This window comes from Parus major, chromosome 9 (assembly GCF_001522545.3).
Source record: "Parus major isolate Abel chromosome 9, Parus_major1.1, whole genome shotgun sequence".
In the NCBI taxonomy this organism is placed as follows: Eukaryota; Metazoa; Chordata; class Aves; order Passeriformes; family Paridae; genus Parus; species Parus major.
The window spans coordinates 15,915,482-15,925,740 of NC_031778.1; the positions used below are offsets into that span (position 1 = coordinate 15,915,482).

The 10,259-nt window shown below is 59.7% G+C and overlaps 1 protein-coding gene across 4 annotated transcripts; it reads left to right on the top strand.

The window, feature by feature from the left end:
* Positions 1 to 1,885: 1,885 nt before the first annotated feature.
* On the top strand, positions 1,886 to 10,062 carry PTMA (prothymosin alpha). 4 transcript variants are annotated; one of them, XM_015638317.1, is made up of 5 exons: positions 1,886 to 2,044; positions 6,112 to 6,183; positions 6,857 to 6,950; positions 9,461 to 9,534; positions 9,971 to 10,062. In XM_015638317.1, the coding sequence occupies exons 1-5, from the start codon at positions 2,000 to 2,002 to the stop codon at positions 10,016 to 10,018; spliced, it is 333 nt and encodes a 110-aa protein (XP_015493803.1). In that variant the 5' UTR covers positions 1,886 to 1,999; the 3' UTR covers positions 10,019 to 10,062. The 4 variants fall into 4 exon arrangements, with proteins under 4 accessions (XP_015493803.1, XP_033372634.1, XP_015493802.1 ...); XM_033516743.1 differs by having other exon boundaries at positions 6,857 to 6,944; XM_015638316.3 differs by having other exon boundaries at positions 1,895 to 2,044; positions 6,854 to 6,950.
* The last annotated feature ends 197 nt before the right edge of the window (positions 10,063 to 10,259 follow it).

The following is a 10,259-nucleotide window of genomic DNA, read 5'->3' on the forward strand; positions in this document are numbered from 1 at the left end:
CCCTAAAGGTCCCAATGCGAGAAATCCATCGTCCCAAAAGGTCCCTCCCGACAAAACGCCAGCAGTGTCCGACCGTCGTGAGCGGGGCACTGCTGTGTCGACAGCGCCTGTGATGCAAAGCGAGAGTTGCTCGTGGGGTCGCAGCCGCCAGGGCCGGGGGACGGCCAGGGCAGGGAGTGGCTGGCCCCGGCACGAGGTCAGTCCAAGGGTCAGCGGCCGCCGTGAGGTGTCGGCCGCCCCGGTGCTTCCCGCTCCCGCGGATCAGCCCTGGGGCCCTGATCCCCGTCCCCACGCCGCCATCTCAGTGCTGCTCCCACGAGGGGCAGAACGCCGAGGCTGAGGAGAAAAGCGCTGCTTGGTGCGCTCGGGCACAGACCAGCGTGTTTGCTGTGCTATTGCGCTGAGTGGGAGGGACATTTTGTCCTGGAAACGGGGCCCTGTCTCTGTGTCCAGCCGCCGGGCGCGTGTGGGGATGGGGCAAAGGGACGGCGGCGCCATGACGCCTCGTGCCGCGACGCCCAGTGCCAGGCGGTGTGGGGGCTACCATGGCTTCTCTCCTGAAGCCGTAAAGGGAACAACCCCGGGTCAGCGCGGCTCCCAGTAGCCGGGATCAGCGCCCCCCGCCCGCGGCAGCCCCCCCCATCCCGGTCCCCGGCCGACCGGCCCCAACTCCGCTCCTCAGCGCCGCCCCGAGCCGACTCCGGGTTTTCAAAACCACTTCGCCGTAGATAGACAGCCGGTTCAGCCAAGAAAAAGCCGCAAAGCGTCAGCACAGTGTTCGCCTGGCGCTGCCGACCAATCCACATTGCTCGATCCCTATATCCCGCCCTCCGAGGACAAGTTCTGCCTCGGTCCGCCGGCCATGTTGAGTGTGGCAGCCGCTCTGCTCCGTTTGGAGGGGCGTTTTTCCCACCCCTTCACCTTTTGCTTTGCGTTTTCCGCGCCGGGGACTGTACACCCACGGCGCTGTCTCACCACCGGGGCCGTTGTGAGCGGCGGAGCGGCTCCCAGGGGATGGTAACACCGTGTGGTTGCCCCACGAAGGGCTCTCGGCGCCATCTTGAGTGTGGCAGAGTCCCCTCACTCGCTGCGTCGGTGCCCCGTTACCCCGCGGTGTGAGGGGGATAGATGTGGCCCCGGTGCCCGCGGGCGCAGTGCGAGGGGTATGGCCGTATATAACGGAAAGCTGCGGAATGGAGAGCATAGAGAAGCTCCTGGTGCGCCTCCAGCCTTTAACTCGCACAAGGCTGGGGCGGGGGGAAGTAGAAGCATCTTGAGTACGTTTTTTTTTTTTTACTGTAAAATAAGCAAACGGGTGGGAATCCCGCATTTCTGCGCGGCAGGCTGGGCGGGCCGCCCCTCCCCGCTTCCCCCAGGGGCGGCCGCGGTTGTTGTGGCCAAAGTTTCCGCGGGGCGCCGAAAGCACAGTGAACGAGGGGGGCAAGCGGGGTACCGCAGGAACGGGGCTGCCCCAGGACCACCGGCAGCCCCATGGTAGCGGGATGGGGGAGGGCAGCGCCGGTTCTCCCGCATTACTGTTATTATTCTTATTTTTAACTCTTATTATTTCCCCTCCGCCCCTCCGCAGGCGCGGCGGGAGCTTCCCCCCCTCACTCCCGCCCGCCGCCTCACACGGCGGGAGAGGCGGGGCGGAGGCGGCGGGGGCGGAGGTAGCTCGGGAGGCGTGGCTCTCCTTCCCTCTGCGCCCGCCACGCTGAGACCGGACCCAACTCATTACCGCAGTGGCGGCGCTCGCCGGCTCCTTTAAGCGGCCGTGCCCCATTGTTTGCGCCGCGGCCAATGGGCGCCCGGCGGCCGCGGCGCGCGCGGCCAATGGGGCGCGGCGCGGGGCAGCGCGCGCGCCGCCCCCCGGCTCTATAAGAGGGCCGGCGGCGCCGCGTGAGTTCCCACTGGCTCGCGCAAAGCCATCTTGGCATTGTTCTGCCCGCCCGCCCGCGCCGCCGCAGCCCCGCGCGACACAGCCCCGCACGCCCCCGCCATGTCCGACGCGGCCGTGGACACCAGCGCTGAGATCTCCGCCAAGGTTAGCGACCTGACGCCTCGTTCCGTGCTCCACAGCTTTTTTTCTCCCCTGTTTTAATTTTTTTTTTTTTCTGAGCGATTTCTGGCTTTTTTTTCCCCTTTTATGATTTTTTTTTTATCGAATTTTTTTTCCCCCCCTGCCCGTCCCGCCCCCTCATTTCTCCCCCTTCTCCCTCCGTCCTTCTCGTTGAAGTTGGCGGGGCGGCGCGGCGCGGAGCCGGCGCCGCCGCGCTCACTGTGCGGGGCTGCCAGCGCCGTTCCTTTGTCTACAGTGTGCGGGAAACGTGCTCGCCGCCTTTGCCGGTGCTGTCGAGCCCCGCCGCTCCGTGTCCCGCTCCCTCCCGTCTTTCCTGGGGACAGCGGCTGACCGTCCCGCTGCGGAGGGGCTTGGGGAGCCGGGGGGGTACACGCCGGCAGTGCCTCGGCACCCGGCAGCGCTCGCTCATTCAATCCGCGGTGCGGGAGCTTGACAGCCCCGTCAAACTTGTGTCCCGCTCGGCCCCGTCCCTGCGGGGGGGGTGTGGGGGGAAGCGCTCCGGAACCCGCACCGGAGGGGTGGGGGGGGGGCAGTGTCTGTTGTGGAGTTGCTGCCGAAAAGCGGGGTGGGCGGGTGATTGCTATTTCGGAGTTGCACCCGGTTGATGCGGGAGGGGCGTCTGCCGTGTCGGTGTTGCCCCTCAAGTGTGGGGGGGGCAGTTGTTTTTTCGGCGTTGCCCTCCGGAAGGAGTGTGGGGGGGGGCATTTGCGCTTTAGGTGCTGCCCCGAATTGGGGGTTTCTATATCTGAGTTGCCCTCGGAGGTGAGGGGGAGTGGGGGGTGCTCCAGAGTTGTCCTGGGGGGGCTTTTGTTATTTTTTAAGTTGCCCCCATGGGAGTACCCCTACAGTGGGAGATACCCCGGTGCGCTGGGGCGGCGAGGCTGAGGGCGCAGGCTCTGGCCCGAGCTCCTCGCAGTGGGATAACTTTGCGAGTCGCTGCTGGAGGTGATGGGAAGCCTTTGGGGAGCGCCGGTACCAGCCGGGAGAGGCTCTCCCGGGAGTCCCCACTGCGGCTCCCGGCGCACGCCTTTGTCTGCTCTCCGTGGCGGAGCGTCCCCCGGGGGGACTGCGCTCCCCGAGCGGCCACGGTGCGCCCCGTTGAGCCCGGGGCCACGGCCGGAAAAGTTGCGAGGGGACCCGACCTGGGCTAGTGCGTGGGAAGGCAGCGGAGGACGCGCCCGGTGGCCTCCTCACCCTGCGCCCCGGCCGGCCTCGGGTCGCGCCGCTCCCGGGGGAAGCGCGGCTGGAGGGGAAAAAAAAAATATCCGACGGGGAGTAGGACTTATAAAATACAACCAACAAAACGCCGTTTCTGGCAGATTTCGATTTCACTTCTGTTTCCCGCTCCCGCAGCCTTGCCCCCATTCCGCTTGCCCTGCCTCCGTTCCGGGGCCGCGGCTTGGTCCCCGCCGCCTCCGGCTCTCCCGCTGCCGGGAAGCGGCGAGGCGGGTCGATCCCCATCTTTCCCCGGGGAAACGGGGCCAAGTTTGCCGTTAACCTTCCCCTGCCCTTTACCGCGTGCGGGAAGTGGCCTCGTCTCTGGGCTCACGCTCCTGGGAGCGATCAAGGGTCCGCGCTGCAGGGCGGGCGGAGGCGCGCACGGCGGCAAGGTGACCCCCCCCACAGCCCCGAGAAGCGCGGAGGCACCGGGGCCGTTCGCCCTCGTCCCGCCTCGCCGTCCTGAACGCTCCCGGGAGGCGGGGATAGGGGGGGAAGGGGCTCCCGCCCCGCCCGGGCGCCGCCCCCGGCCGGTGCCGCGGGGCGCCCACCACGTGCGGGCCTGGGAGCCGGAGTCCGCCGCGCCGCCCCCGCCGGGACTACAGCTCCCGGCAGCCCGCGGGGCGCCGCGTTGGCCGCCGGCCAATCAGCGGGACGCGGATAGTGGCGCGCGGTTTGAATGGCGGCTGCGCGCGTGGCGGCGCGGGTGAGCCCCCTGCCGGCGGGAGGCGCGGGCTGCGGCGGCGCCTCTGCCGTCCCCGGCTCCTGATATTCCCCTGCTTCCCACCGAGATGCTGCCGAGAGTAGGGCCGGGGAGAAGGTAGAGCTTTCTGGGTCGGTGGTATGTGACTCTACACCGCTGCTATTCATTCCATAGACAAACAGACCTGACACACCTATAATTAGAGGCCATGTCCCAGCCTTGGCGCCTGAGCAGCCCTGCTGCTGCACCGGCCTTTAGTCTGGATGTTCCCTTGTACATCTGTTTGTGTTGGAGTGGGAAAGGAAAAGGGTGAATCTGTGATGCTCTCTGCAATCCTGTTGCTACCATAAACTTCATGACCTGGCATTGTGATAGTGGTTAAACTGAGAGCATTTTCAGTGATGCAGAAAAGGTCAGGGCTGGAGATCTGTCCAGCTAAAGTGCCCAAGAGTGAGTTGTTCCTTCACTTGGTTAATTGCTTGCAGTTTGTGAACAACTTGTTTTAAAAAGAACTGTTGGGCACTGTTAGATGTGGAAATTCTGACTGCTTGACTTGCTCTGTGTTTAACTTGGGAACTGCTTTGTCGCCCTCGTGCCCATGTGCCTGGTGTGATGCAGCAGCTGTAGCCCAGTGATGCACGAGAGGCCAAATGGTTGTGGAACATGGTAGTGGAAGCCACTGACAGTGTAAAACTGTGGTGGAGCTGGGCAGTGTACAGGGGGTGGCCTGGGATTTATGTGTGAGCGGTGAAAGGAGGCGGGAACTTGTGTTTGTTTTACTCTGGACTCCTGGGTAGGTTTGCGTAGGTGAGGTTTGGTCAACAGGTGTTGTCCCCTCAAAGCTTTCTTCCAGAGAGTCTTTCCTCAATGCACTGGCACCCTGCTGGGTGCCTCAGGAGGAAACAGCATCTGTCTGTTTGAGTAACCTGGTGGTCTAAAATGCCTGTGCTTCCTCCCCTGAGCAGTTTGCAGGGGAGAAGCCCTCTCTGAAGGGAACAGTGATTACACTAGCAGGACCAGGGCTGTGCTTTTCCCTGCTGTGTTCCCATGAGGCAGTGGCTCCCGGGAGTGCAAGTGCCCGCTGTCCGTAGGTGGCACGGCAGCTGCAAAGGGCCGGCAGGAGGGGGAGAAGCCACTGCAGTAGAGCAGGAGCTTCCAGCAACTTTTAAACACCTCATGGTTGCTGCTGAAGGAGGCTGTGGCTGTGCTGCTGGCCCTGGGGAAGGGCCTCCCTGCTTTCCTTGGCTGGGGTAGCGCTCACTATGCTGAAGGATCTCACTCCAGCTGATGGAAGAACAGAAGGGGAGGAGGATGCAAGCAGAGATGCCAGTGTTAAATCCAAGTGTTCTTAATGCAGGAACATAAAGTTGGATCCTTTCAGCCTGTTTGCTGAGCGACTTGGCATGACATTTTGACAGTGATCAATAGCAAAAACACACAAGCTCCCGCTCTGCTCGCGATGGAGGCTTGAACCAAACTAGCCAGGCACGGCTCTTGGAGCAGTGTAAAAATAGACTTCTTCCCCCACCCCATCCTGTTACACTTTAAGCTGTGAGCTGGATGCTGGAGCCTCCTCTCCGCTGCTGCGAGAAAGACCAGGCATGTAATATTTGCTGTATGATTTTCCCCAGGCAAGGCAGAGACCACAGCCTCTGCTAATGAGTCCCTGGGATTTGTTCCTGCTGTGAAGGTACTGAGCTGCCGTGGATGCCCGCAGCCCCAGGGCGGTGGAGCCCGTCCTTTGGACGGGGCTGCCGGCTCTCCATGGCATTGCAGGAGCTTGCGTGGACTGTGCTAAGATGGGCAATCAGCCAGCTCTGCTGCTGTTGAGCATATATGCAGGCAGCCAGCTCTGTCTGTTTGGGAGCTCAGAGGTGAAACAGAGCAGTCTCTTTTTTAGATGGCTGCTCTGGCAAGGCTGGCTTGGATTGAGATTCGCCCCCATGTTTTCCCGTTCCCAAGGAGGAGCCAGAACGTGGCGAACAAATCTGTGTGAAGAGAAACCAGCTCCTGCTCTCGCTCTCAGACTGTTTTTCACACCTGATCTGCAGCTTCTCTGACCCAGACACCTGGAATCGGGGTGACTTCTCTGCTTTTCTGCTCCTTCCAGGATCTAAAAGAGAAGAAGGAAGTTGTTGAAGAAACAGAAAATGGCAGAGATGCACCAGCCAACGGCAACGCTGTGAGTATTGCTGCAGTCTGCTGAGAGAGGCAGAGTCTGTACACCAATACTTTTTTGTTTTCCTCTCTTCTTGCTTTTGCTGCAAGTTTGTCCCTAGCACTGTTTAGAGGGGACCCCTGCGAATGGCAGCCCTGAGCCCCGCAGAGCCCTCCAACCTTGGTGTTTCACGTTACGCAGACACTCCCAGCCTCTGGGCTGTTCAAGTTGTGCAGAAGAGAAGGGCTGGGCTTAGATTCCCTCCCTGACAGCCGTGTGAAGCTGTCCAGTACCGCCTCTTCCCTAGGCAGGGGTAAAGAGGAAAAAAAATTTAAAAACCCACTAGGATTTACAATGTTACAACCAGTTGAGCTGGGAAATACATCATGTACAAGTAAACTGGTCGGTTTCCTCTTTTAACATGCTGGGGGAAAATCACTGTGCCACATTTCAATGTGTCATGAGAGCCATCGCAAGCTTTGTCTCAAAGCTGCAGCCCCAAGTTACTGTGGGCTTGATCCTTTGTGCCTGGGTTGTGTGGAGGCAGGAAGGAAGCGGGATGTGCACCCAGGGCTTTGGTGGGCTGGTGCTTTGCTTTCGGCAGGAAAGGTGGGAACGTGCACTTGTGCTGAATGTCTCTTCCACCTTCTCCCTTCCCAGTGCATTTTTTTAAGTGATGTTTTGTCTTGCCAAGGAGAACGAGGAAAACGGAGAGCAGGAGGCTGACAACGAAGTAGACGAAGAGGAAGAGGAAGGTGGTGAAGAAGAGGATGAGGAGGAAGAGGGTGATGGTAACTTTGTTTGTTCCCCCCATCCCACAGCGGTGTCCTGTTCTGGACAGCAGGCTCCCGGGAAGCGGAGGCGAGCAGAGAGAGCAGCATCTCCCCCTCGTGGCTGCGGGCAGACAGCTCCCACCAGACAGGCTTGCTCCTTCCTTGCTTGCCGAGCCACCGCTGCTGGGAGTGAAGTCAGCCTTGAATCCCTTCCAGCAGGTTGAGGGCAGATTCCTTCCTCCCTCCCTCTGGCCAGACAGCACCGTACCGCGGCGCTGAATAAGCGCATTAGCCCTTCCGTGCGAGTAGTAAAATCTGCCCTTGACTCCTGTGAGCACAGCCACTGCTGCAGACACCAGCACTGGCCAGTGGGACAGGGACAGCCCTGGGTGGCCATGCCTTGGCCCAGGCACAGAATGCATGTCACCATCCTTGTTCATGGAGCAGCGTGCTGAGAGGCTCACGCAGCCCTCTTTCCCAGGCTGGATGTTGTGTGGAGACAACCAGAGGAACCTGCGGCTGTTACCTGCTCCTCCAGCTGGAGTAGATGGGCTTGCTTTGAGCCTTCTATGGCTGCAGTGTCCCTGCCCTCTGCTGCTTCCTGACCTGACCCAGCCTGGAAGTGGGTTTTGGCAGCAGTGACTTGCCAAATCACTTCTCACTCTCCCTGCTATTATTTTTTTCCCCAAGAACTGCTTGGATGAATAACATTGTTTATTTTTATCCTTGTTAAGGCGGGGAGAAAACCTTTCTTGTTATGCTGAGATGAACTCGGGGCCTCTGATTATCTCTTACTAGGTTAATCCCCTGTGAATTTTTGGTTTACGTGCTGACCTACTAACCTGATGGCTAGTTTAGGGAGTTGGGGACAGGGCTGAAAATTTAATGACCATTAAACCAGTGCGTATTCAGAGTGTGAGCTGGGAAAGCCACCTCCTTTGGGGTAGCACTCTCTCAGCAGCCTGCTGTGCCCTTCAGTAGGAATTAGTTCACTAGGAAAAGCTGGGAATTGTGACCCTCTTTAACTTGTGGTTTTAACCTCTGGGGACAGGTGCAGCACTGCTATGTGCTCTCCTGAGCCCGTTTACCCCCAGCCCTACTTTAGGCTGGATGAGATGGGGAATACTTGGCTCTCCCTGCTCCTCTTGGGCAGGAGCAGGGAGGATGCGTGTGCTGCAGGCGCATATGTGGGGTGGAAGTGTTGCTTGGATACTGCTGTGACAAACCCGGGGAGCTTTGGTCCCGCAGTGCCAGCCCTGCTCTTCCCAGCTCACCGAGCACAGGCACGATTTGGCACGCGGTGCCTGGAGACGCCGATGCCTTGCAGGGCTCCGGCATGGGCTCTGACCGCTGGCACGGGCTCTGTCCCTGCCTGCTGCCCTCGGGCGATCCCTGCCTGAGAGCTGCACCTGAGCACTGCAGGAGAGAGATTTAAAGGCAGCAAGTCCAGCTTGCATCAGCTTTTTTAGCCAAGACTTGCAGCCAAACTCCCGGGGTTTGACAGCAGAGGAGAGCTTGAGGGTATATTTTCCTCTTGCATCTCTCCATCCCATCTCATTATTTGCTTTGCTTAAAGCAGCTCAAAGAACTAAAAATGCTCCCAATCAGCTTGGTGCTGTCACCTGACCTGCCGGCCAGCCCCAGTGCATGTGATGGCTGCCGGGGTGTTGATCCATCGCTGGGAGCTAATCTTGGCCCTTCCCGCCGCATGGGCCACACTGCAGCTGGGCACACGTTGGGAGAGGTGGGGGGAGGATGGGCTGACCTTAATCCCCCCAGCTGTCCATACGTGTGGCTCGTGGCGGTGGTTTAAAGCCAGCTTACTGGCCTTAACTCTCTAAGTTTTAGTAGGGTCTCCTGTTACACAAGAGACTTGTCTGGACAGCTGAGAAGCTGTTGTGCCTCTGGGCTTGCCCCCGAGTCCCCAAAACTGGCCGAAGGTGATTGACTCAGTCGTTTTGATCCACTGGCCTATTTGAGCTCAAAGTGGGTCAAAGCCCAGAGCTCACTGCTCATCCTCCTGGCTGGCTGTAAGATAAGTTGGAAGCATTTGTTTGCTGTTCTGATAATTAGAAAGTGTTCTGACTCAGAACTAATGCGTTCTGGCTCTCTTAACTCATTAAAGATGGACTAATAGCTGCGAAGGGAAGCAGAAGTAATCTGGAGAGGTTAGGCAAAGCAGCCACTAGTGTTTTTTCCTCTCTTTTTTCCCCCCCCATTTTTGCCATGATTTTGGCACTTGTGGCAGGTGGGGGTTTTCCATCCCACTGTCTGTGTTACAAATGCAGTGTGAACCAGACTGGAGGCTGCCAATCCTTATTTTCCCATTGGTGGGTCAGGAAAGTTGGATGCCCAGAAAGCCACCATGTCCTGTGTCACCTGTTGTCCTGAACAGGCTGTGTGCTGCCTGGGGAGATGGGGACATGGCATTGCAGCATGGGGATGAGACAGTATTAAACCCACAGGGGGAGGTGTGGGGTACCGGAACTCTCCCAGAGGGTCTCACATTTCCTCCCTTTGTACTCCAGGTGAGGAAGAGGACGGTGATGATGACGACGAAGCTGAGGGAGCCACAGGCAAACGGGCAGCTGAGGATGATGAGGTAGGAAGAGTAGGCACCCCCTCAGAGTCACACGTGCTCCCAGAAGGCTTGGGGAGAGGGAGGGTGTCAGTGGGGCCACAGGGGCTGGGCCCTGGGCCTGGGATGCTCTGCCTGTGTGCTCCCCATGTCTCTCCAGGGACACAGCCCAGTTCTGTTTATATGCTGGCCTGGTTAGGGGGGGGTGTCTGCTCCTGCCCAGGGGAGCCCTGGCCCTGGGCTGAGGAGCCCTGAAATGCTCAGGGCAGGGCCTGGGTGAGGGCACTCGGGGGGGCTCCCTGAGAAGAGAGGATTTTGCCTGAGGGGAGAGAAACATCTGGCCTTGCCCCTGAGGTGGGAGAGGGACCCGAAAACCCCCACCTCCCCTGGGGGTTGCTCCTGCCTGCCCCCAGCAGGCCCCAGTCCCCTTCTCCTCCTGACAGCTTTGCTTTCCCCCCAGGATGATGACGTCGATCCCAAGAAGCAGAAAACTGATGAAGATGACTAGGCAGCAAATTATTATTATTTTTTTTTTTTAAATAAGGAGGAAAACAAACCAACAAAAAAGGCCAGCGCATCCTCTTCACCCTTGGGTCCCCCCTTGGGACTCCCGTTGCAGCCCCCTTTCCCACACACACCCCCTTCCTCCCCCCTCCGCCGTGGTCATCCTCACCAAGTAGAGTGAACCCCGTCCCCGCCCCCTGGCGCGGCGCTGCCACTCAACGAACATGGAAATGATTCGCCCGTTA

What these genes read in the sequence shown, in the direction of transcription:
- PTMA (XM_015638316.3), top strand. Translation starts at nt 2,000, where the DNA reads ATGTCCGACGCGGCCGTGGACACCAGCGCTGAGATCTCCGCCAAG. An exon ending in CACCAGCCAACGGCAACGCT is followed by an intron (nt 6,184 to 6,853) that starts GTGAGTATTGCT and finishes TGTCTTGCCAAG; the next exon opens with GAGAACGAGGAAAACGGAGA. An exon ending in GGGCAGCTGAGGATGATGAG is followed by an intron (nt 9,535 to 9,970) that starts GTAGGAAGAGTA and finishes CTTTCCCCCCAG; the next exon opens with GATGATGACGTCGATCCCAA.